The sequence below is a fragment of the Cinclus cinclus genome, chromosome 3 (assembly GCF_963662255.1).
Source record: "Cinclus cinclus chromosome 3, bCinCin1.1, whole genome shotgun sequence".
NCBI classification, from domain to species: domain Eukaryota; kingdom Metazoa; phylum Chordata; class Aves; order Passeriformes; family Cinclidae; genus Cinclus; species Cinclus cinclus.
Genome location: NC_085048.1, coordinates 82,585,142 through 82,608,474, shown reverse-complemented (window position 1 = coordinate 82,608,474; position 23,333 = coordinate 82,585,142). Strand labels below are relative to the sequence as shown.

The 23,333-nt window shown below is 35.2% G+C and overlaps 1 protein-coding gene across 1 annotated transcript in view; it reads left to right on the top strand.

The window, feature by feature from the left end:
- Positions 1-23,333, top strand: part of BTBD9 (BTB domain containing 9) — a 102,121-nt gene that overhangs the window by 67,577 nt on the left and 11,211 nt on the right. The window contains exons 8-9 of the mRNA XM_062490335.1: positions 6,641-6,830; positions 13,908-14,015. Coding sequence (XP_062346319.1) covers positions 6,641-6,830; positions 13,908-14,015 — 298 coding nt within the window. The remainder of the gene's footprint in view (positions 1-6,640; positions 6,831-13,907; positions 14,016-23,333) is intronic.

Below are 23,333 nucleotides of genomic sequence, written 5' to 3'. Positions count from 1 at the left end.
CTGTGGTTTCTTCCATGTAAACACACAAAAGTCAGATCCTGAAGTTCACTGGAGAGAGAGTATGTAGTAGTTGTCTAGGTGGGATTTTCCACAGTTTATTACTTATGACATAAATTTAAGAATTTCAGCAAAATTCTCAGAGTTCATGCTGGTTTTAAACAAATATTTAAATTTTAAATATCTACCCATGACAGATGGAAGGGAAAACAATTTTCAAAATAGGATGAGAGGAAAATTTTTAATAAGACACATTCACTTTAATTTATTTTTTTTTAAAAACTATAATATTTAGCCATGAAAAGCCAAGACGCAGATCCTTCAGCCTCTTCCCTGCACATTATACAAAGGCAAATCAAAAGCCTTCGTTTTAGGTAGTGTGCAAGTAGCATTGCCATTGACTACAGAATAAAATAAGCAGTAAGGAAGAACTGTGTTAAAAGAAAACATCTCCCTTCAGTAAGCTAGTTGTCAGAGAAACAAAGTATCTCAGATTTGATAAGCCCTTTGAATTAAATTTCCTAGTTGGCCCTGCCAGCTGTGAATTTTTAGAAACTTCATACAAAACCAGTGTGTGCAAATACATATTTTATTTCCGATGATCAAACTTATTTAGTAAATGCTGAATTTGGGACTTAATTTTATTTGAGTGTTTCCACAAAGATTGTTTGATCATAAGTAGTCAAGGCAGTGAATCTGTGCATGTTTGTGTAAGTGAACTTATACTGTGACTCATCTTTCATAGACTCAATTATTTTCTGTGGTTGAGTGATCATTCTGGTGAGACAAACTATTTGATCTATTTTAACATGTCTTAAGTTTCAAAGGTAATATGCAGGATGGAGACTTTATATGGCTTTATTAAAAATTCTTAGTTTGTGAGAATGTTTTCATAGAATCTTACAGGTGAATAGGGTTTGGGCAGCATAATAGTGAGGGTTTCTGGTGTTAATGGTGATTGTTAATCAAGGGCAGCTTTGCTGTTGTTCAGTGTGGATCAGCCAAGCTGTTGTACATGTAACTCATTTGAAGTGATCAACAGTAGGGAAAGAGAGGCCTGTAGGTCTCCACAGCTTTTTATATTTTAAAGGGATGTTAGTCAATACAACTGAGAGAAAATTAAAAGTAAGAATTTGGGGAGTAGTTAATTGAAAGTGAGATGTGGATAGTCTTCTAACCATCGGTGAGGCACCAGCAGTTGTATACATGACCCTGCAGAGTTTATGGTGAGAAAGATAAAAATAAAACGATTTGGGGATTACTTGATGCCAGTCCAGTTGTGAAATGGAGCAGGGGCACCTATGGCTGTTGCATCAGAATTTTTGGCTATCAGTATTGCCTATTCAAAAATATTCTCAGCATCTTTGATCCAGCAGGAAGATATTATATCTACTTAATGTTTTTTTTCAGTGTGATGATTACCATAAGGTGCCACATAGTATGGCTCCTGTGATCAAGCAGGCTGTCAGTCCAAGGTCTACTTGTGTAAAAACTCAGTATGAGTACCAATAGATTGGTGTAGATTTATTTTATTGCTCTGATGAGGATTTGTGTTTGTTTCTGTTTCTGAAGTGACCAGATAGGATAAAGTGAATTGAAAGCAGATAGGAAAAATCAATTAAATATATGAAAGTGCAGTAATCAGAGTAGGTTGCTTTTCAGCGTGACTGAGTAGAGAAACTTTCATCTTAAACCCTTGAAAAGCAGTTCATTGCTTATCCCATATGATATTAAATACAATATTAAATTAGGTTAGGACAAACACAGTTGCTTTTATACCCCATTTTATTAAAAAAAAATGAAGTATTGGTCAGCCCTTGAAGGCTGTAAGGTCCTTTCAAAACAACTTTGTGACCCCTACTTCTACCAAAATAGCACTGAAAATAAGATTTGAAGACTTTGTCATTTGAAAACTCATTCCAAAGAAAAGAGGCTGCTGAGGTGTTTGGTTAGATGTTATATAGAGACTTAAGTAATCATTTATTTAATTTTTCTGAAAGATACTCAATCAGAGAGCTGTTTAAATGAAAAGCACAATTTATCAGATATATTTATCAGATACATTTATCAGATTTATTTATCAGATATATTTATCAGAATTTATCAGATACTCCTGATACATAGTATCTATGTAATGGCTGCCACAGTACAGTGAAGATTAGAAGGCTGGTAAGCAAATAATAAAAATTAAGTGCTGTTTTGTTATAACAATTTTATGTTCTTGTGGTTTTGCATATGAGGTTTTAATGAAAAATTACTAACTTGACATATTGCCATTAAAAGTTAAAGTGGAAGATCATTTATACAGTTACTTTGTACAATACTAGATGTGGTACTGACATGACCCAATGGTAGCTGAGTAGCAGTTTTGAAGCAAAAGTAGCAGAAAATGCTCTTTGTAGCACTGTCTGGTGTTCAATGTGGATGGCTTTTCCATAAAGCTGTGTGGTCTGTAGCCTGTCTCAGTCTATCAGACTGTATTGTAACTTGTACATTGCACATGAAAGAGAGAACAGTGAATAATGACTGAAGAGCAGAAGATGGATGTAAAACACTGGTATGTCCTTGGTCACCCTCTGGGGAATGCTGTTCAGTACTTAGGAATCATTGTGAATCTTCATTTGTGTGCTGTTCAATGCCTTAGGAGAACTTGTTTTAAAAGGAATAAAATGATACAAATAAATATTCACTTGTCTTTTACTCTGGCAGTTATTTAGAAAAAGAAAAAGAACAAACAAAACGAAATGTGTAACAGGGAGAAATCAGTCATATCAGTTTCCTAGTGTGTGGTTCAGCTTTGTAAAAGATTGCTTTGTCTCTCCCCAGGGAAGCAGTAAGAGATGCTGTTTTTTGTCTAACTTAATGTTGACTCCATGCAAAGCTATCATATTTTGTTTTTTTCTCTTTTAAAAAGGTTCACATTTTTTCAAAACAATGCAGGCTTACTCAGCAATATAAGTCAGCTCTGCTGCAGCCATAGCTTTAAGAAATTATCAAAAGTTGAAGAAAAATCTAAATACTGCAGGGACTTTTTTTTTCCCCTTTTTGCAAGAAAGGGCAACCACATCTCATTGCTTTCGAGAGAGATCTGTTCATATGGTTCCAGTTCTTTTTTAATCCTTTTATCTGTTTCCAGTGCCACAAGGAGGGATGCACACTTCCTAAAACAACTGATATTTCTGAAAGCCTTCTGCAGACATAATGTTTAATGAAAGAGCCCTGTAGCAGCCAATTAGTTGGCAGTGAAAAGTATGGCCAGTTCTAGTGACTTTAATGGTTTTGTTCTAATTTATTGGATTAGGAATCATGAGCTGTACCATGTATCAAGTGAAAAATCAGCCTTCTCTGAAGTTTTTCTAACACAATTTCTGACAGTTGGACAAAAACACATATTAGTGAGGTTTTCTTTTCCAGCTAAATATGGCTTGCAGAAAGCTTTTCGCTGAAACAGGTGAAAATACTGATGATATTTGTTTGAAGTTGATATTTTTGAGCTCTTGATTTCTTTGAATAATTTGATTGAAGATTTAAATTAAATGTAGTAATTTCATCAGCAAGTTTCAACTCTAGAAAATAAGAAAGAGTATGTGGAATGAAAGACATGACATGTGGCTGTACTTTTTAGTTAATTAAAAAGTCTGTAGATTTCTTTTTTTTCTACCATGTAACAAATAAACAAGGACTAATTCATATATTGAATAAAGATAACATTTAACAAATCTTTTGTCATGTGGAAAATAATGAGAGCAAGATGCCTAATACCCTTTTAATTCTTTAATACAATATAATCAAACTCTGAAATAATTCTTGCATCCTTAATTCTCTTTTTCTTTAGTCTCAGCTTTCTATTTTCCAACCAGCCAGGAAAGAAACTTCTGTCATCTTAGTAGACGTTCAAGTAGAGAAGGAATGCAATTTTATAGTTAAAAATTGAGTGATTGGAAGCTGAACATTTAATAGATGTAATCATGAGAGGAAAATCAGTCATTCATACTAACTAAAAGAAAAATTTGTTTCTTCTGATAGAATTTCTTGTTTATAGTTTCTTCACAATGGTAGTTTTTTAAGTGTCTTAAGAGAACTCACTAAAATGAACAGTTACAATAATTACACATAAGCAGAGAACTTTTGACTGTTGCCTAGAGTCCAGTAGAAATATATTCAACTGACCATAATACTTTAAATTGCTGCTTTCCTATAAAATCAGACTATGTAGGAGATCTGCTGTCTCCCTGTATGCTTATTTTCATAATTTATTTAAGGTTTATTAATGGCTGGTTTTGTGAACCAGTACAAACACCCACTTTGTTCTGGTCCTTCCTGTGTTGGAAAAAGTTACTTGAGTATTTTCTTTCATTTCCTCACCCACCCACATTTTAGTGAAGTCACAGTGGATAGACAGAAAGCAAAAGCTGACCTGTCCAGAATGAGAGGTGAAAGGAAGTAATCTACACTCACATATAGAAGCCACTTGGCTGCAGCATCATTATCTTTTTTTTCAGAATGCTTCAGGGGAAAAAAAAAATCTTATGAAAAATCAAGTATGCTAAAAAGACAAAGTAAGAGAAACAAGCTTGGGGAGTGATAAATAAATATGACTGAGGCTACAACACACTTCTGGTACATTTTTTCTTTGAAGATCTCTAAGGACAGTTGAGTAACATGTCTGTCTTATCTTTAAATATAGTCAGTATCGATGACCCTTAGGCGATCTCTTGAAAATTGCAATCTTTTATAACAATACTATTGCTAGAATTAAATATACTGCCAGTTATTCATCGCTCCATATTGCACCATATATCCTCACCACAAGGAGACAAGAAAGTAAGTTTTAATAAATGTTTGATGCTGCTGTCCTGTAGCCTCAATCATCTCCTTTTGTGTGCTTACAGCATGTGTTTGCTTTGCTAACACACATCTTTCCTGTTCCATAAAAGCAAGTCAGACTTTTGAGCCCAAAACTGCTGTATGAACAGTAGAGGGGGGGAAAAAAAAAACCACAACAGTTTTTGTATTTGTAAGCTTCTCTTTTCTCTGACAATATTGGTTACTGTAAGAGCTGGAAAAACAAAACAAAAAACCCAAAAAACCCTCCAAAAAACAGAAATGAGACCCTTGGTTTTGACAGTTTGTATTTGTAAATAAGTGACCTAAATTGAAGCAGAAATTCTAATGGGAAGAAGGAAGACAACCAAAAGACTTGCAAATACAGCACAGAACAGAGTCCCCACCAGATGGTACTTTTAATAAATTTATCAAGTGTATATAAAAGATGATAATGAACATTCAAAATAGGGAGTGGCAGACACCCTAGAGAAAAGGAACAGGATGGCACATTCTGCACACCAATTAGTCAGAGTCACTTTGTAATTAGCTGTTGTAGGGAGGACCACAGAATTATATTAAAAACACACCAAGACAGTTTCTATACGGTTTTAAAGGAGATTGACTACTATGGGTAACATCTGCTTAGGAGGGTCATGGATTAGTGCAAAAATCTAAACATGAGAAGGAGCAGGATGATGCTCAGAGGGCACACAGGCAAACTATTGCATGAACTGAGCTGCACTACATTCAATTAATCATTTAGATAGCTTGGAGTATGTCTGGAATGTGCCATGGAGCCTCAACCTGAGCATTGATTTGACTCTATGTTTTACTAATTCCTTTTTTTTAAACAAGATTGAAATAGCTTCCTCTTCCTATTAAAAAAAAATCACCAAAGCAAACAAAAAACCCCAGCTCTATGTAGAAGATGCTTTAAAGCCTATATAAAATGAATACACAAATAAGTTCCCTTATTCCCAGGGAGGAGAGGAAGTAAAGGAAGTCAAGGCAAATTTTAATTCAATGCCAGTACTCTTCGTTTGCATTGTTAGCCTTTGCTTTATTCAGATTGTTCCCAGTGAAGTACTTCTAATGTCTAACACCTGCTCCCCCATAAGAATCTGGGAATTTTTGAGTGCCTCTTTTCAGTAATATGGGAATCAAGAAATTTCTAGAATAGTAAAGTGGTGGTTTTAGTAATTTTTTATGATCAGACAGAGATGATAGTACATTTGATAACACAGTAGCTTTTCCAGAAGTGGTTGCTTTCCCACTGCCTTGGATTACTACTTGGCAATGAGCTTTCAGTTTTTTCCCGTGTTTTTTAAGATGTTTTGGTTTGTAATGCTTCTGACACCAGTAGCACAGTGAAATCACAGAATCCTAGCTCTTCATGAAAAATAATCTCCTTTTTTGCATGCTGAAGACTCATACAATTAGCTCTGAAATTTCTCAGCTATACTTCAGCTATTTTCAGATGTAGTAGTAGAGAGAGGTTTCATCATGAAATCAGGAAGAAGTTATTTCAAAATTTCTGAAGTTTTGCTGGACAAGATAGTTTTTCTTGATTGTGTTAAAAAGAGTTCTTTCATATCTTCAGTACTGAAATCCATCTGTTAATTTACCAAGCTACTCTGGAATCAGTACTATAAAAACTATCACTTGATCATAGTTCATGTTACATGAGTTAAATTTCCTTCTGTTGATCATATTTTCTTTTTTTTTTTTTCCTATTTTTTCTCCAGAATTAAAGGCCACTGGCTTCTGAACTTTTTTCTGACTGTATGTCTGTCATCTTTGTCTTTTTAATTCACAGTTCCCACTGAAAATGTAGCAACAATTGCAGACTGTGCCAGTGTGATTGAGGGTGTAAGTCGCAGTCGCAATGCCTTATTGAATGGAGACACAAAAAACTATGACTGGGATTCTGGATACACATGCCACCAGCTTGGGAGTGGAGCTATTGTAGTGCAGCTGGCACAGCCCTACATGATTGGATCAATACGGTAAGAGGGTTTATTTTTCCTAAATTAGGGGGCACAGTGAAATTTTTGCTGAGCAGTTATTTTTTTTAGATTGTATGACGTTTGGAAATGACATTAATTTGGGGGCTAGTTCAGTAGTTGTCATTTGGCTTCTTACTTCAGTGTAACAGGCATGTTAAAAATTAAATGTGTGTATTATATGTCGAGATACAGAGTGCAATTCCAGAAAATATTACTTTTCAGCAGCATAATAGTGGTAACAGTCAAATGATATGATTAAAGTTATATACTTATTTTAAAATAGAATTTAATTGCAATCTCACTTATGGTTAAGTAACTCTTATCCACTTCATTCTGAAACAATTTTCTTGGAGAAAATCATGTCAAGTCAGCCAGGCTTCCTTTTCACTATACAGTAAGTGCTAGTTCTTACTTAAACATGGAGGGTGCAATAAAGCAATGTGGATATTGATTTACAAGGCTGGATTAATGAATGTATTTAGATTTGGACTGAAGTTCATTGGGCTGTTTCTACTGTAAATGTGTATATACATATGAAGATCAAAACTTTGGCTGGTGTAGAGACCTAGGAAATAGATAGAAGAGCGGGAATTTTCACAGGTGAAAAGAAAAATATTCTTGCCAACTTCAGATTGTCTGATGGTAAATGTTTGAGTTGTTTGTTTCATAAAATCAGACATGCAAGACCCTGTCTTAATGGCATCATGGTCTTTGTAAATTTAGACTATGTAGTCAGGGACTTAATCTGTATGCTCTGTGACAGTGAAATAAAGATTTCTGAAGTTCGGAGTACCAGTGATCAAAGGCTGATATCTCAGGTGAGTACTGGCTTGCAACAAAGGCCATGTACATAGATACATATTTCTAGGAGCTTGGTGCCTTCCCACTGTTATGAGCTGCCAAGTGAGACTTGAAAGCTCTTTTATAACTGCCAATTTCTGTTTTGTGTGGTTTGGTTTTGGCCTATGGCATTGTTATGACGGTTGTAAAACTTTGAGGATAAAGCTTGGCATCAGACAGCCAGGCAAATCCCTAACCCAACAAAAGTAGTGTTTTTTGTGTATGCAAGCTGTAGATGTTATGCATAATGCAAGTCCTGCATTGTTCTCACTGTGGAAACAAGTTGATTAAGTGTTGCTGGCAACTTTCCACACTCATTTGAGTTGGGTGTTGTTAATATTCTATTAAATATTGTATCTCAAATAGAAAACCAAGCAGTACTCAGATTTCTTTAAATAGGTAGATGAAAACGTAATTCTGTCATTTTCATGACACTTTAAACTTAAGTAGCAGTTAAGGCTTTGGCAATATAAAAGATTAAGAGAAGAATATACTAACTAAAATGCAGTTTCTCAGTTTCTGTCTTCCTGTCTTACTGCTTTCTGTTATCCTTCACTTGATGTATTGTACCATCTTTTTCAGATAGTGAAGAAACCCTGACTTTCCTACAATAAATGCTATGCTATTGTTTATTCTTTTGCAGAAGATTTTTAATAAGTCTTTTTATTAAATAGTGTGTTAGGTGAATTAAACTTCTGGTTGCCAAGAAATGATAACTGTGTAATGAGCAAATGTGTAGAGCAAATTAAAAAACCCCAGACATTACATAATTCAAAACTAGCAGGCATTTAGTGATTTATTTGGTATTGAATTGTGCAGCTACAGGTTCAGAATCTCATCTTTCTTTGTCAGTTTCCCTGCATATATAGTACAAACAAGATTAATAGCTTACTTTACAAAAATAGCAATAATAAACATCCTAGTCTAGGGTATCTTCTGACAAGGAGACTACCTGCATTGCCTAAAGACAGAAATGCTAGCAGCATGTCATTCTTCCCTTTTTGTGTACTGCCTAGAAGAACAAGTGCTTTGAGTTGCAGGTCATAGGCAGTGAAAAGAAGCTGCCCCTTGGAGTGAGGAAGGGAAGTTTCACTCTCTGGCACCTACAGTAGCTTTGGCAAGGGTCTGGAACATGTTCTATATTACGCACTGCTAAAGATAGTAACAGTGGTCTCTTTATTCAGCATCAGGAAATCTATGTTTGGTACAGGAATCAAATCTTATATAAACACAGATGACAGCAAAAAGTCTTAGTATTTAACCTTAATGAAAGTAAGAGAATTTTTTTGTTAACAGAATGTCTGCCACAACTGATGGAACTGTATACACTGCCTGTTTTCCTGATATTTTCTTGTTTGAAAACTCCCTTGATCTCATGCTCGCACCTAATAGAAAAAAATTCTAGGAGTGTTTGCTTTAGGCTGGCAGTACACCGTGACTACAGAATGACATGAATTCCGCTACCCTGAGAAACTGAGTCATTATACCTATGGGTTTGGATTTTAAGTGAATAATTAGGGATTAAAGTATGCATCTTTTAAGTTCAGAAACACGAATATGCAATTGAATGTATTTATTTCACAGAGGGCAAATACATAAACCTTTGAAATAAGGTAGTAGCTGCTTTTCTACCGATAGAAATGGGAGTATCACTGGAGAGAGCCTCCAAGACATGATATGTTACCATGGCAACTAAATTCAGTGTATTAAAAAAAACCAGAAGAACTATTGGTGTTCAAATATGCCTTGAAAATGCAGAGTTGAATGTTTCAAGAATATATATTGTATGCATGCTTTCTGCAAAAGTCATTCCAGTCTAAGAATCTTATCACCCTTCAGGTTGGAAAGGACTTGAGGAAGAACACATCTAGCATCAGGTTGTTTCTCAAAGGAGTGTCAGTTATGAAAAACGACCATCCCAACCAAGGCTTTATGCACTCAAGTCTTGAAAATTTCCAAGGCAGGAAATGCCCCGACTTCTTAACAGGATAGCCTGTGTTAACCTGTTCTTGGGTGTTGACAAGTGCTGTTAGGTTCTTCCCCAGCCCGAGCCTCCTTAGGCTAAACAGGCCAGCTGGCTTAGTCTCTTGCTTCATGTGTGCTTCAACCTCATGAGCATTTTGGTGGTCCTCTGCTGGAATTGCTCAGATGTATCAATTTAGGATCCAAAAAGGGATTCGGTATGCCGTGTGTGATCTAACAACTGTCAAGTAAAGAACAATAATTTCTTTCCATTGCTTTGCTGGCTCAGTTCCTGTTACTCCCGCTCAATATGTTTCTAGCCTTCACTGCTAAGCAGGCACACAGTCAACTAATGACATCTGTTCAGTTTGACTCTGGAATTCCATGGGAGGCCACATTGAAACTTCATCAGTGTTGAATCTTCTTTGTGTATTTGTATATAAATTTGGAGGTCTTGACTTCTGTGTGAAAATTTACTCAAAAATTCTGAAAGAGGTTTAATGACGATCAGTGCTCAATACTGTTTTCTAATAGAGAAGACATGGAAAATGTGGAGATTTCAACCCATCCCTTTCAATCCAAATTATTCTATGATACTGTGTTTGGGTTTTTTTAATTGTTACTAAATATGGCATCTTAGATTATGAAATTTTGAAAAGTACTTAAGAGTTTTATTCTTTTATTAGTTCTCAGTTTACAAGACACTTGGAACAGAGAAGGAGAATAAATGTTAGTTTAGGTGTTTTTCCACAGGGTTGCCTGTCTGGATACAAAATATCTTTCTTCTTTTTGTCCTTAGAAAAGCCCATATCAGTGACAGAATAACTATACTGTTTAATTAGAAACAGAAAGACAGCAACTGGTGTATGTAACATAGTAAATATAATTTAATTTTTAAATGGCTAAAACATGAATATTGCAGTAGCTGTCATATCACAATTACTTTGTCTAATTCTCCCTGCATTTATCTGGAATAGAAATCTAGTGGTATTATGCTATAGTCTTTGCAGGGATGGAATTCTATGCCATAGTGATTTTCATGTTAGAATAAATAGAAATACTTTTTGTCTTTAGAAAAGTACATTTGCTACTTAGCCAACATTAATGTTTTTGAAGACTTTAATGCTAGTATGAAAATGATAGCTTTTCATATTCAGAGTAATCCTTAAATTAACAAACAGCATCAGTGAACTTGAATGTGTTTTCTGTTTGCTTATACCATCATCATATACATCTCTTATGCTTTCTGATTTTCCATACCACTTCCACTTATGAAGCCTTTCTTTCTTTCTTTGCTGCTCATTTTCTGTGCTTGCTTGACTTGAGAGTAAAATTATGACTCAGAATGAATGATCATAGGAACACTTAGAAAATTTGCAGAAATTTTGTCTCCTTTGTAGGATCTTTGTAGGAAGACAGATTGTTTTCTTGCAGGGTAACTACTGGAACATAAATATCTGCAGAAAATTGAAGGGGTTTATAGACAACCAGAGGCAAAAATGCAGCAACAATTGTATAAAAAAGTGTCCTTCCATGTGGGAGGGGTCTTTCTCTTTCAATATGTGTTGCTACCTCATGTTTTAATTTCTGTCTTTTGGATTTCTACAAGTATGCATGTGATTTATGAACACAGTACTGTCAAATATTTATCTGTATGTTCTCTCTAGTGACTTACAGTACTTACAGTCTGAACTAAACAGTGACAATCTTTTTTACAGAAATCTAAAAATAGAAAGTAAGCACAAAGAGCAAAAAAGTGTTTTTAGAAATTAAGAATAATCAATCACAGGGCAACACATGACATTTAGGGACACGTTGAAAAAAGGTACTGTGGCATTTTTCATTTTTGTAACAGGTAGCCAATATAATAATTTTCCTATGCTTGCAATGTGAAGTTTTATTCATCTTTGAAATGCTTTTATTTTATAAAGTGAGGCATTGTGAGCATGTGATGTAAACAGCAATGTCATATTAAATGATTCACAGGCTTAGACTCCAGATAACCAAAAAAGAAATATGCTTAAATCTCACAGTGTTGGAAGGTTTAAGCTGGATAAATCTTCACTCAATTTTTCATTCTCAGTCCTGAGGGCAAGATACACTAATGAGCTAATTTAGCTTTTTATTTCAATATGGAAAGTCCTAAGAACATGGGCAATTTTGCTATAAACAGATGCATTTCCAATGGGTATAGTTCTGTCTTTTCATGTGGAATATTCTCCTTCCTGTCATTTAATATTCATCTTAGCAAAACATAGCTTTGCTAAAAAAGTTCAGCATGGTAATTTCCCTGTAATGGGTTGCAAAGATTGCTGTACCTGGCATAAAAAAAGGCCTTTGTGGTCAGTGTGCACTGGTGAATACTCTAGCTTTCACCTGGAAGCATTTCACTGCTTATCCAGAAAGGCATTTCAAGCAGAGTAAATTCCAAATAAGTTTTACTGTCAGTCTACATCCTGAGTGTCTCCTAAAAAGCCACTAGAGAAAAAAACAGCTTTTTATTTTCCTTCAGAGGTATTAAAGAAACAGAAATCTACATTTAGCATTCATGCAAAGTCACTTTGGGAAAGATGCCGCTGAATTTAATTCACTCATTATTTGGTTTGCAATAATTCAAAACCATATGATTTTTAAACCTATTTAATGAGATTAGGTTGATTTGGGAGACAGCAATTATATATTTTTGAAAGGAATAAATATGTCCTGTTAGCCTTTTGCTTTAAAACCATGCCAGCTGTGTTTTACTTCTGGTATTGGTAGCTGGAATTACAGTCACCAGTGTGCTTCTGATATTCAAACTCTTGATCATAGCTTTGAAAACATGGATCAAGGAAACAGCAATGAGTCACCATGATAAAAAGGATTCTATTGAAAAGCATAAGTAGCTATGTTTTGGTAGCCTTTTTGAAGGAAAACAAATTTATTAATGTTTTTGATTTTTCTTCTTTTTATAATTTAAAAGATTTGGTTTAAATATAAATGTTAAATCAATTTGGACTTGTTGATTAGTAGTAGTTACCACATAGAGGACTGTAATCAGTAAACTTTTTTTAAAAAGATGTCCTTCATTCAGTGTCTTTGGAGACCTTTCAGCTGAAGTAAAGCAAAATGGGGATAGTCAGATAAAGTAGAGGCATTGAAGTTGGGTGGTTATGTTTTGGGGTATGGGATTTCTTTTTAAGTCCGTCATGATGCCACAGACAACTCTTTATTTTTTGCTAAGTAAACTCTGAATTTTTTAATTTGCAAATAGGCAGTATTCATAAATGCTAAAAGACTTTTGTTGAAAGTGCTCTAATTTAATGTTCTGATTTCTTAAAGCTACTTATGAGAGCATATTATTTCTGGTAATATTAATGAGCTAGATTCAGCATCTAGTGAATTTGCTTTGAATCTGCTTGACCACTAGACCTAATTTCATGTTTAACACTGGGATTTCAGAAGCTGAAAAGAAAGGGCTGAACTAAGTTGATTACCCCTGTACTTGGTAGGGAGGCTGCACCTCGAGTTCCGTGTCCAGTTCTGGGCCAAATCTCTCTTACAACAGGGAGATAATACCCATATAAAGAAAAGTAAATACATGTGCCAGATGTGGGTTTTGATAACACTTGAACTAAATGCCATCCCTTATGCTTTAGGTCTTCCTCTCTGTAAGACAAGTTAGGAAATCAAAGGCTATTCAATGTCACTTAGTGTACTTCCTGAAGAAATGCATGTTTATTAGCCTTATTACCTATCTTTTTCTTCTGCCTTTTTAACAAATTGTTTAATAATTTATAACCTTTTTTTCTCTTCTTCTGATGAACCAGGACTGAGAATTCCCATTTTCTTATTTTCCTTTTTTTTAATATATTTCTGATATATTTGCCAAAACCAAGAAAATACAACTAAGGCAGCATAATCCTTTTAATCACTTAATTCTTTATCTGTCCTCTCCTAAACTGACTTTTTGAAATAGATCTTTGCTTCATGTCTAAAGAAGGCAATGCCACGTGACAAATAAATTAAAAGTAATTGGATGAATATGATAGATTAATGTTCATAAATTGATTATTATAAGCCAGTAAGTCTATTACTGTCCTCAGGATAATAAGAATAGAGACACCATAGTTTGAGATGGCAGAAACAGTAAAGACTTTGTTGAGTGTTAGAAGTACATTCCAAAATAAACAGTTATGTTTAGAAAGGATTAAGTAGAGAAAATAAAGGCCTGAAAAATTTAAAGGTTGGTTTGTTTTTGTTTAACTTAGCACTCAACAACTTGTTCATACTTAGGTTGTTACTTTGGGACTGTGACGATCGGAGCTACAGCTACTACATTGAGGTTTCAACGAATCAGCAACAGTGGACCATGGTGGTGGATCGCACAAAAATTTCCTGCAAGTAAGTTTAGGTTTTTCTACTCATTGGCACAAATTAAGAACTGGAAGTTGGGTTTTTCGGTGGGTTTTTTGTTCACTACTTGCTTAAGTTACTGGGAAAAGAATTATTATTTCGTAACTTGTAGATTAATGCAAGACTTTCAAACCAGAATCAATTTCTTAAGACTGGTACTGGATCTTCAGACGATCAGTTGGATTCTTCATTCATAAAAAGTCTGCCTACTATACCTTTGGTTTTGTGATCACAAAAAGTTAAACTGTGTTTTTCTGGAGGTCACATGTTTATAGTGACCCCTGATGTCAAACCACCATGCCTTGAGAAATGTGGTAGGAGAGGAAAGAGAGTGTGCTTGATAAAGGATTTTGCTAATCAAATGTCTTTCTTCCTTATCAAAATGCACAAATCATTGTATGACATCTGAAGAGAGTGGGGAGAGTGAGGGTAGGAACCAAACAGACCACACAATTGCCAAAGTTTGACCTTGTCTCTCTTCAAAAGTGGAGTACTTGACTTATGTACCAAACACTCTGCTTTTGAAAGGCACCCTTCCAGAGAAAGAGTGCTCCTTAAGCAGAGATAAAGAAGAGAGAAAAACTTCCGTTCTCATTTGAATACTTAAATCAGGAGAAATCAGGCATGAATACTCTCCACATGTGTACTCACTGTTGGCTTTACTGCAGATTCTGCTAAATCTGATAAAATATTTTCTGATAAAATCCCTTCCTGAAGTATGGAAGAGTAATTTAGTGCTGAGACCCTTCTTAAACCATGTAATGATGGTTCTAATTCCTAGCAAAGAATGACCTAGGTACTGGTCATGGGACTGAAAAGACAGTCTGCAAATTTATATATTATATATCCAGAATCCATGTATGCTCAGCATTCAGTGAATGTTGATGGGATGTGATTTCCTGATTAAGCCCCAGGGAAGCTCAGAATTATAAAAATCTTACATCTTTCATTTTCCCTGAGTCAGTTTTACATAAGATGTGCTTTCTTTCTTTGGACAAAATTCAAGTCTTCAGCTTATATGGGGTCAGCCCCCACTCATCTTGTATTTGTGCCAACCAAAACAAAATGGATTTTACAAATTCAGAGGTATTCTGAATTCTCAGTTTGTCACATGAAGTGAGTTACTCAGTCCTTTGTCGCAGCACTGCTGACACACATTTTTCTAAAGTTTATATTTCATCTCTTAGCGGTGTGGCTCAAATGCTTTACAATACACTCTAGATGTGTTGGTGAAGGAGAACTTGACATGTCCTTTCAGTGCCTGTAAAGGGCAGGGTATTGATGAGCAGAAAAGCTGGGTTCTGCCTGCAGGTCTGGAGAATGATTAAATCTTTACTTGTTCTCAAAGACATCTCAGCGTAATAGATAAAACTCATCTTTTTGTCTGCCTCCAGCAGTGGGAGCACTAAAAGGCTGAAACCACAAAAGGGAAAGAAAGAGATACCAGGAATCTTTGTGCACTTTTTCCTTTTACATTTTGATCTTGAAAGCTTTATGAGAGCCAAAAGGAGCACTTGCTTAAGTATGCACAGTGCTGTTGAAATTGCTGATAGACTGCCCAGTTCAAATATCTTTCCACTATGTTCAAACCACACTTTTTTGCTTTTTTTTTTTTTTTGTTATTTTTCAAAGCTTTAGCCTTGAGTAAATAAAGGTATATCCCTAAAGTAAAGATAGTTGCCTTCTTTGGGTATACTTCAAAATCGTGATTCAAAACATAGGTACTCTGGAAGTTCTCAAAGCTGTGGCTGCAGGAACAATTTTCATGTGGATTAAAGAACTGCATTTTGCCTAACTTTTTGTGTTGACAGATGTGCAGTCAGCTGGCATAATGCCAGTCTTTATTCTTGAAGTCTACACACAGAATGTCCTAGCACTGTCTGTAACGATCTGCTTAAAACAAATAAAAAGACTGGGTCTTAAAGCTTCCAGAGTTCACTGGCCATCAAATTTCAGGAGATTTCTTTGCATCTGATAGCATTTTTTATGTTCAATTTATATGTCTTGCCTTTATGATCAGAAATACAGACTTTTTTTTTCAGTCAAAGAAAGCTAAATATGTTTCATTTTATTTTCAGGTATGATTTGCAGAAACACTGAAGTTACTTCAGCTCATAAATTACTTTAATTGTAATGGCAGTTTGATAACTAAGCATATGTATCATATAAAAATAAATATATACAATAATGTCTATAATATCAATATTTTCTCTCAAATATGTTAAATAAATGTATAAAATGCTATATAACTGCCAAATGCTACAAATGTTAGGAATGGTCTGTAAAGAGCAGAGCATTGTAATTTCATACAGTATGTAATTACATACAGTACTGGAACACTAACTTCTTTTATGAAAAATACTGGAACACAATATGATCTGAAAAAGCCGTTCTCTTAGTACTTAAAAACAGCTGAAGGTAGAATGCAAGAGACATCATCATTCAGTGTCTCATGCTGTATGAAGGCTCTCACTTAAAATTGTTGGGTAAACTTTCAATATGGTGGGAGGGACTTCTTAATGAAGAGAGAGAAATTGAACCGGTCACTGACAGGGATATGTGAAGAACTAATTTTTGGTTTAGTTTCTGTAATTAAAAGAAAAAAAAAAGGTCAGACTGAAAACCTGGGTAGGGTTGCCATGAAAACAACTTGTTTTCTCTTCAGATAATTTTAACAGCGACAACAAATAGAGAAGATAGAGCTGGATTTTAACCAAAAATAACAGATGCTGATGAAGTGGAGGTGGTGCAGTTTTTCTGGTTTTTTGTAACAGTAAAGATACTCCTGCTGGATGCAAAGGGCTTCTTTTTTATCTGTCTGTCCTTCCTCTTAGCATTACATTGGTATTTCTAGCTCTGAATGCCTTCTGTTGCTGATTTACAGGCTGCCCAAAGAAAGGAATGATCAAACTGAAGCAGTGTGCCTTTGACTCACCATCAGGTTTAGGCAGAGAGTTACAATGCCTACATTTGGTAATTTTTATTAACCAGACTAGAGCATGCAGGGATAGAAACAACAGTACCTACATCTCTTTGTTTTCTGTATATTCTTGAATGCTGTGCTCCCCTCTCACTCAGATGAAACAAAACAAATCTTTTGCTAATGTGGTCCAGTTTTGGAGCTGTTCTTTATCTCAGCCAATTTTTTTTTTTTTAAATGAATATTTGACATCCCAGCCTGAAATGAACTAATCCTATTTTGGTATAAAAATTGTCTTCACTTAGGCTTGCGTCTTTGTTTAAGGAAAATAAGAAGTAGATATGCCCTTTCATGGGACTGTGATTGCCTGCTTGACTGCAAGTACCTCTCAGAAGGGATAGTAAACTTCTACGTGTATTCATGTCAGGCTAAAATATGAATTCTTTTGAGAAGGATGTAAGGGATTCTTTTGTAAAGGATGTTTTGAATGCAATGTAAGTGGTTGATAAGGTCTTGAAATCCTGAGGTCACCCTTTCTGGCATCAGTTCTGTGTTTAATATTGTGCAGTAGACTGAAGAAAATAACTCACTTTCCAGTGTAGAAAATCAAAGTGGATAGTTAAAACCTGGGAGACTTTCACCGGGGCCCACATTTGAAGAGACCAAATACTTCAGTGACAAAATTTGCATTACTAGTAATATTCCCTATTAATTGTTCTGTCTTCAAAGATGTGTGGGTAAGAGTTCTTTCTGTGGATAAGACGTTTTGCCTTTGCTGTTTGCTGCCTGGCTTTCTGGCTGCCTGTTCTTGCAGTGAGTTAGACTTTTGTGGAAGTCATTAGCCTGCTGTCTTGCAAGTGTTCTGTGAGATCACCAAATAATTTTTGCTCAATTGCTGGCACAAAGGGTAGGGTGAACCTACCCAAACACAGACCTCGACAGAAACCTTTGATAATCGAGAAGTGGCAAAAAAAAAAAACTATGAGAAAGAAAATTAAATTATGTTTAAAGAGCATGTATTGGTTTTGGCAGACTGCTGAAGCTTGAACCCCTTTAAAGCATCAGTGTGCTGCTTTAGGTTGTTTTAATGGCATTTTTAATGTAGTATTTTGTGTAAATTAATAATTCAGTGCTCAAAGGCAGGAAGTGACAGGCTACTCCTAACCTTCTCTTCTCCCTGTTTTAAAAGGCTGAATAAAAAACTGGATGTCTGTTATCTTCACAGGGGAAGATTGTGTACCTTCCCTAAGTGAGAGTCAATTAATGCATACTGGTTGTGTAAATGACAATTTTCACATGCTCTGTGGAGACTGTTTTTTTTTTTCTTTTCCACAATAAGCTGTTTTCCTCTACACAGTATGACAGTAATGAAAAACAGTCGTGTTCCCTTCTGTTCTTAAAAACATTTATGATAAGTGGACTTGAGCATGCTGGTGTCAAACAATAGAGGCTTGCACTTGTCAGGAGAATTTGCTGACAGAGTCTGAAAGTCAAATGAAAAACAGAAGATATCAAAGGCCAGTAGGAGAACTAGACCTCAGAGTTAATGAACGCTTCTGATAAAATATATCCTGCAAAGACAAATACTAAGCAGGCTATCACGACTCATCAACTCAGTATCTTTATTCAAAGTTCTCTTCCTTGTAGTTGTTGTGAAATGGCTCTAATCCCTTGTCAGCAGGTATAGTATGTTCTGTCTAAAACTGATAGAATTTGGGAGACAGTGAATATTGTGTATAGATGGACAGTCCTAAAGCAGTTCTTGTCAACTATCTGTATGGTTGGTTGGGATTTTCTTGTGGCAGGTGTTACTTGATTTCCAGGAGGTTTATAACATGCTGCATGATACATATCTTTTTAATTCTTTGTTATCCAGAATGTTCTGCTGTTATAAATGTCCAAAAGCTGCCAAACTTAATTTCACATTTCCACTGCTTATTGAGGTTTTTTTATATAACTATTTCAAAGTCTTAGTTCAGTTACCCACATTTATTTTCTGTAGTTTATGTATAAATCTAATCAATATTTTCACAAAAAACAACCTGTGGGGTGTGGATGCAAGATTCATTATCAAAATTTATTAACTGTCTTTTGATTAATTTTTTCAGAATAATTTTCAACTTTGAGGTTTTTGCTCTTGTCCAGTGTTTCATATTTCCACCTTATGACGTATTATGTGCAGTTCAGATTTTCATTTGGTAGTGTATTTTATTTCATAATAATTCACAGGTAAAGAACGCCTAGAGAGATCTAGGTCATGCGCTTAACAGTCCTAAACCACTTTCCAGATGTACAGAAAAGTGTTTTGCATATTGTCTGAGGATTTCAAGTGAGAAAATACTTTGCTCTAAACAGTAATAGTGGCAAACTCAAGTTGGGATTTTTTCCCTGGGTATACTTTTGTGAAACCAGGTTAATATCTATCATTATATGATTATTTGTTCTGCTATGGAGATAGTATTTGAAGTGTATGAATGTCTTTCCTCGTAACTGCGCGTGGCACATTGTATACTTATATTTGTAGTTTCTTATACTTAACCACAAACACAGCAGTTTTTTATTCCTGTCCTCTTCTAGTTCCTGCACTTCACTGTATGATCCCATTTCTAGAATTCCCTTGCACCAGTTTTCATTCATCACTATTCTCCTTAACTACTCCACAGAACTGTTTCCTTGCATAATAAAATGGCTCAAACATTTCTCAGCTCTGTTTCTAACTGCCTGTATGCCTGCATCACATTTCTTCTCGTTTCCCATCAGTTGTGCATTCATCTATTGTTCTGTCACACCTAGAATGAGAAAACAACATTTTTCCTAATGTTTGTGTAGTCCTTAATTCTGTCTCATGCCTGATCTCCCAAGTGGCAGGGTGGAACAGGATAAAAGGAACTGCTAATTGTACCTCTGATGTCAAGCAGATTTTTTTGACCATACTTCATCCTATTTTACATGAAGTTAATTTCACAGCAGAGCTACTCTTGTACCTCTTCTTCTGTCAAATGGAGTATATTTCAACTATGGTTCATCCTGTTTATTTCACATGAAGCAAATTTCATAGCAGCTCTGTGAAATCCAGATGCCTGCTCCACGGTTGCCGAACTCACTGTAGCCACATGCATACAATGCAAAATGAAATATATTCAAGCAAGATGTCTGGGAAATTGCTACACTGTTAAGCTCAATTTCAAGTCTCACTTCACAGAAATAAACTAACAGTTCTCATTAGTTTGTTCGTTATCCCAGTAATAATGCCTACTGGAAAAAGTCAGACAGATATAAAGGGTCATTTTGTGTAATTATTGAGCTTTTAAGCCCTGCATAATAGAGGCATAGAAGTACATATTTTTCCCTGTGTTTATATGCTCACATTTTCTAAATATTCTAATAAGGCAAAAGAAGAAAGACTCTAGCTTCACAGTGCTGTCTTATTAAGCAGAAAGAATTAAGATTTCACAGAGAGAAACCAGAGTTTCTATTTCAGAGCATTAGGAGCCTCTCAGCTCTGTAGAATTTCTGCATCTAACATTTCATCTGCTAACTTCTATTTTAGGTGATTCCAGTTTGATTGAAGAAAGGTCTGGCTTCTTTAAAGTTACATTTTTTAACAGCAGTTCAGGATCACAAGGTTTTAAAATTGTTAATTTGTCTTTTCTATTTTTCTACTTCTACCTTCAGTTCCTTGTGCTTGCTTTTCAGCCACAAATATATATGGATCTTTTGAGCAAGCCTGCAGTGTCCTATTCTGCCTTAAATGTTTTTCCTTGTAGTTGTTCACTACTGCTCTGCATGTACCAGATTCATTAAAGTTTTGCCTTGCTCCATTTTGCCCTGTGGCTGCCATAGTCTTGGCTCCTCTTCATACACATTGCTGTGAGGAGAGTTGTGAAACCACCACACTAATTCTGACATCAATTTGGATGTTAGCTCAGTTCTGCCTCAGAGAAGATAAACAATACCAAATAATACCCACAGTACCACTACCTGTTTCTTTCAGGTATTTGTTTTTTCCCCCATGCCAGCAAAGACTTGACAGTGTCTCTTTGGAGACCCGCAAAAATTGTTAAATTAAAAACAGATATGTGTATTGCTATTACCATACAGAAAGAAAATACTTTTAAAAGATAAGTAAATCAGTATGTCTAAAATAATTGTAGTAGAGTCTTCTATTCAAAATTAAAAAAATAAAACAGCACTCATTTACTTTCAAGAATTATTATCTTGTGGCAGTACATTGGATTGCCTTCACAGTCATAAATTACCTCTCTTGAAGCTGTCTCCGTGTATACCCACATGCATGTAGGTGTACCCACACATGCACCCTCTCAGCACCCGTGTAAATAAATATTACTACCAGAAAAATTATCCAAACTGTACATGTCTCCTGTGAAACTGGCCTATTTATCTGCCTGAGATAAGAAAGGAATGCCTAATAGCTGAACTGTTGCTTTGTGGCTATATCTATTTACTTTGAAATTCATTGTTGCTTAAGATAATAAATCAATAAGAGAATAAGAGATCCCCAAATAGTCATGATTGGAATATAAGTTGCTTTTTTTCTATGGCCTTTTATTACAGGGCAAATCATTAAATAATATAGCAATTGTTGACATCTACTATCAGGAGGCCAGTCAGGTGTTAACATGTCAAATCAAAGGATTTGCCCTAATTTGGTTGTTGATATTCAGGATCTAATTTCATCAGAACTCTGAAAAGTAGGCATTTGTTTATACTGGCCAAAACTGGTATGGTCTTTAGGGTTACAAATGTTTTGCATTGAGATTCATGCAGTATTAAGCTATTGATTTATTCACGGTAGTATTTTTACCAGGACAGGTTATAATCATGAAACACAAAGTTAAAGAATTATTATATCTTTAGATTCATCCTTTGAGGTTTTCTGCACTGTGGGATGTGGTCTTTTTTTTTTTTTTTTTTTAGAATAATGCTTTGTCAGTTTGTTTCAGATACTTAAAGAGATGATGCTTCCATTTTGCTCTTTGCTTTTCTATTACACTGAATTCCCAAATAAAGAATTTTTTATTTCTCAATACTAGCACAGAACATCATCATATTGCCTAATTTAATTCCATTATTTTTCTTCTATACCTGTAAACTAATTTTGCTTTCTTAATGGATTTAATATATTTCATGTACATATTTATAAAATCATTCTACTTTTTTTCCTGATACCTTGGTTGCTATGCAAACAAGTTTTGCCTGACTTTGTTTTGTGCTCTTTCATCATGACTCATGTTTCCTTTCTTTTTAAAATTGTATTTGTGAAATTTTACCCAGTTCTTTGTCTGTAAGTTTTGAAGGCAGAGAATTCCTAACTAAATACTAAAATTCAGTTTACCAGACACTATTCCGATGAATTTTCACTTTTTCTGTTCAAAAAGTAACAGAAGAAAAGTTGTGCTTGTTACTTTTGTCTGTCTTGGCTCACTTCATTCTCATGTCTAAAATTACTGCAGTCACGGATTCAGGTTCAGGGTTTTTAGTGGATGAGTTTTACTCTGAGGTCACAAGGCTTTCCATTCTGACATTGAGGTTAATAGATAATTCAGTGTGGTAGTAGAAAGGGTAACAGTTTTCCTCCCTTCCATTACCAAACCTCACTATGCTTGCATTGCTGTTGGGAGGGGGCACATGCTGATTTACTTTTTTCACTGTTTTATTCTTCTTAGAGGCTGTGGTTCAATTTACCGCATTCCTTGGAGGTTTGACATGTCAATTAGATGTTATCGACAGTAATAGAAGAACGGTTGCTGAGAATGTGAAGTTTTTATGAGTGGGCCATGAAATTACACCTAGGGGAATGTAAGAGACAAGTGCGATAAATAGTGTTAGTGTGCACACTACAAAGAAACTGATTAATACGGAGTATGTTTCTGTCTCATATCTCTAAAAGAATTATTTATATATTTGTTTTTAATCAACTTTTCCATTGGTATGAAAAGTTATATAATAAAAGTAGCCCACAATGTGTTGCAGATATATGGGCATGAGAAGTATTCAAAGTTGAAAGCATCCCATTCATTGTATTATTGGCTATGTTATCACATTGGATGGCTTTTCATATCTTTGCTACCAGTGTGAGCATCAGGAGCAATAACTGTTGGCACTAAGAAAGTACGAAAAACCCAGTTCAGCCTCTGGGATTACACAGACTTGTCATGTGCATGTGTGCTCTGGTGTACACAAGAAGGAAGATGAACTCTCAAGTTACTCCAGTTCACAACCTTTGTCTTCTGTCAGCTTCATCTGCCACTGCCAATCCCCAAGGATGTGTGTGTAGGTACTACACACAGTTCTTGCTACAACATAGAAATTTGCCTTATTGCATTCTGCCAGTTTCCAGAAGATTACTAATAATTTAATTTTAT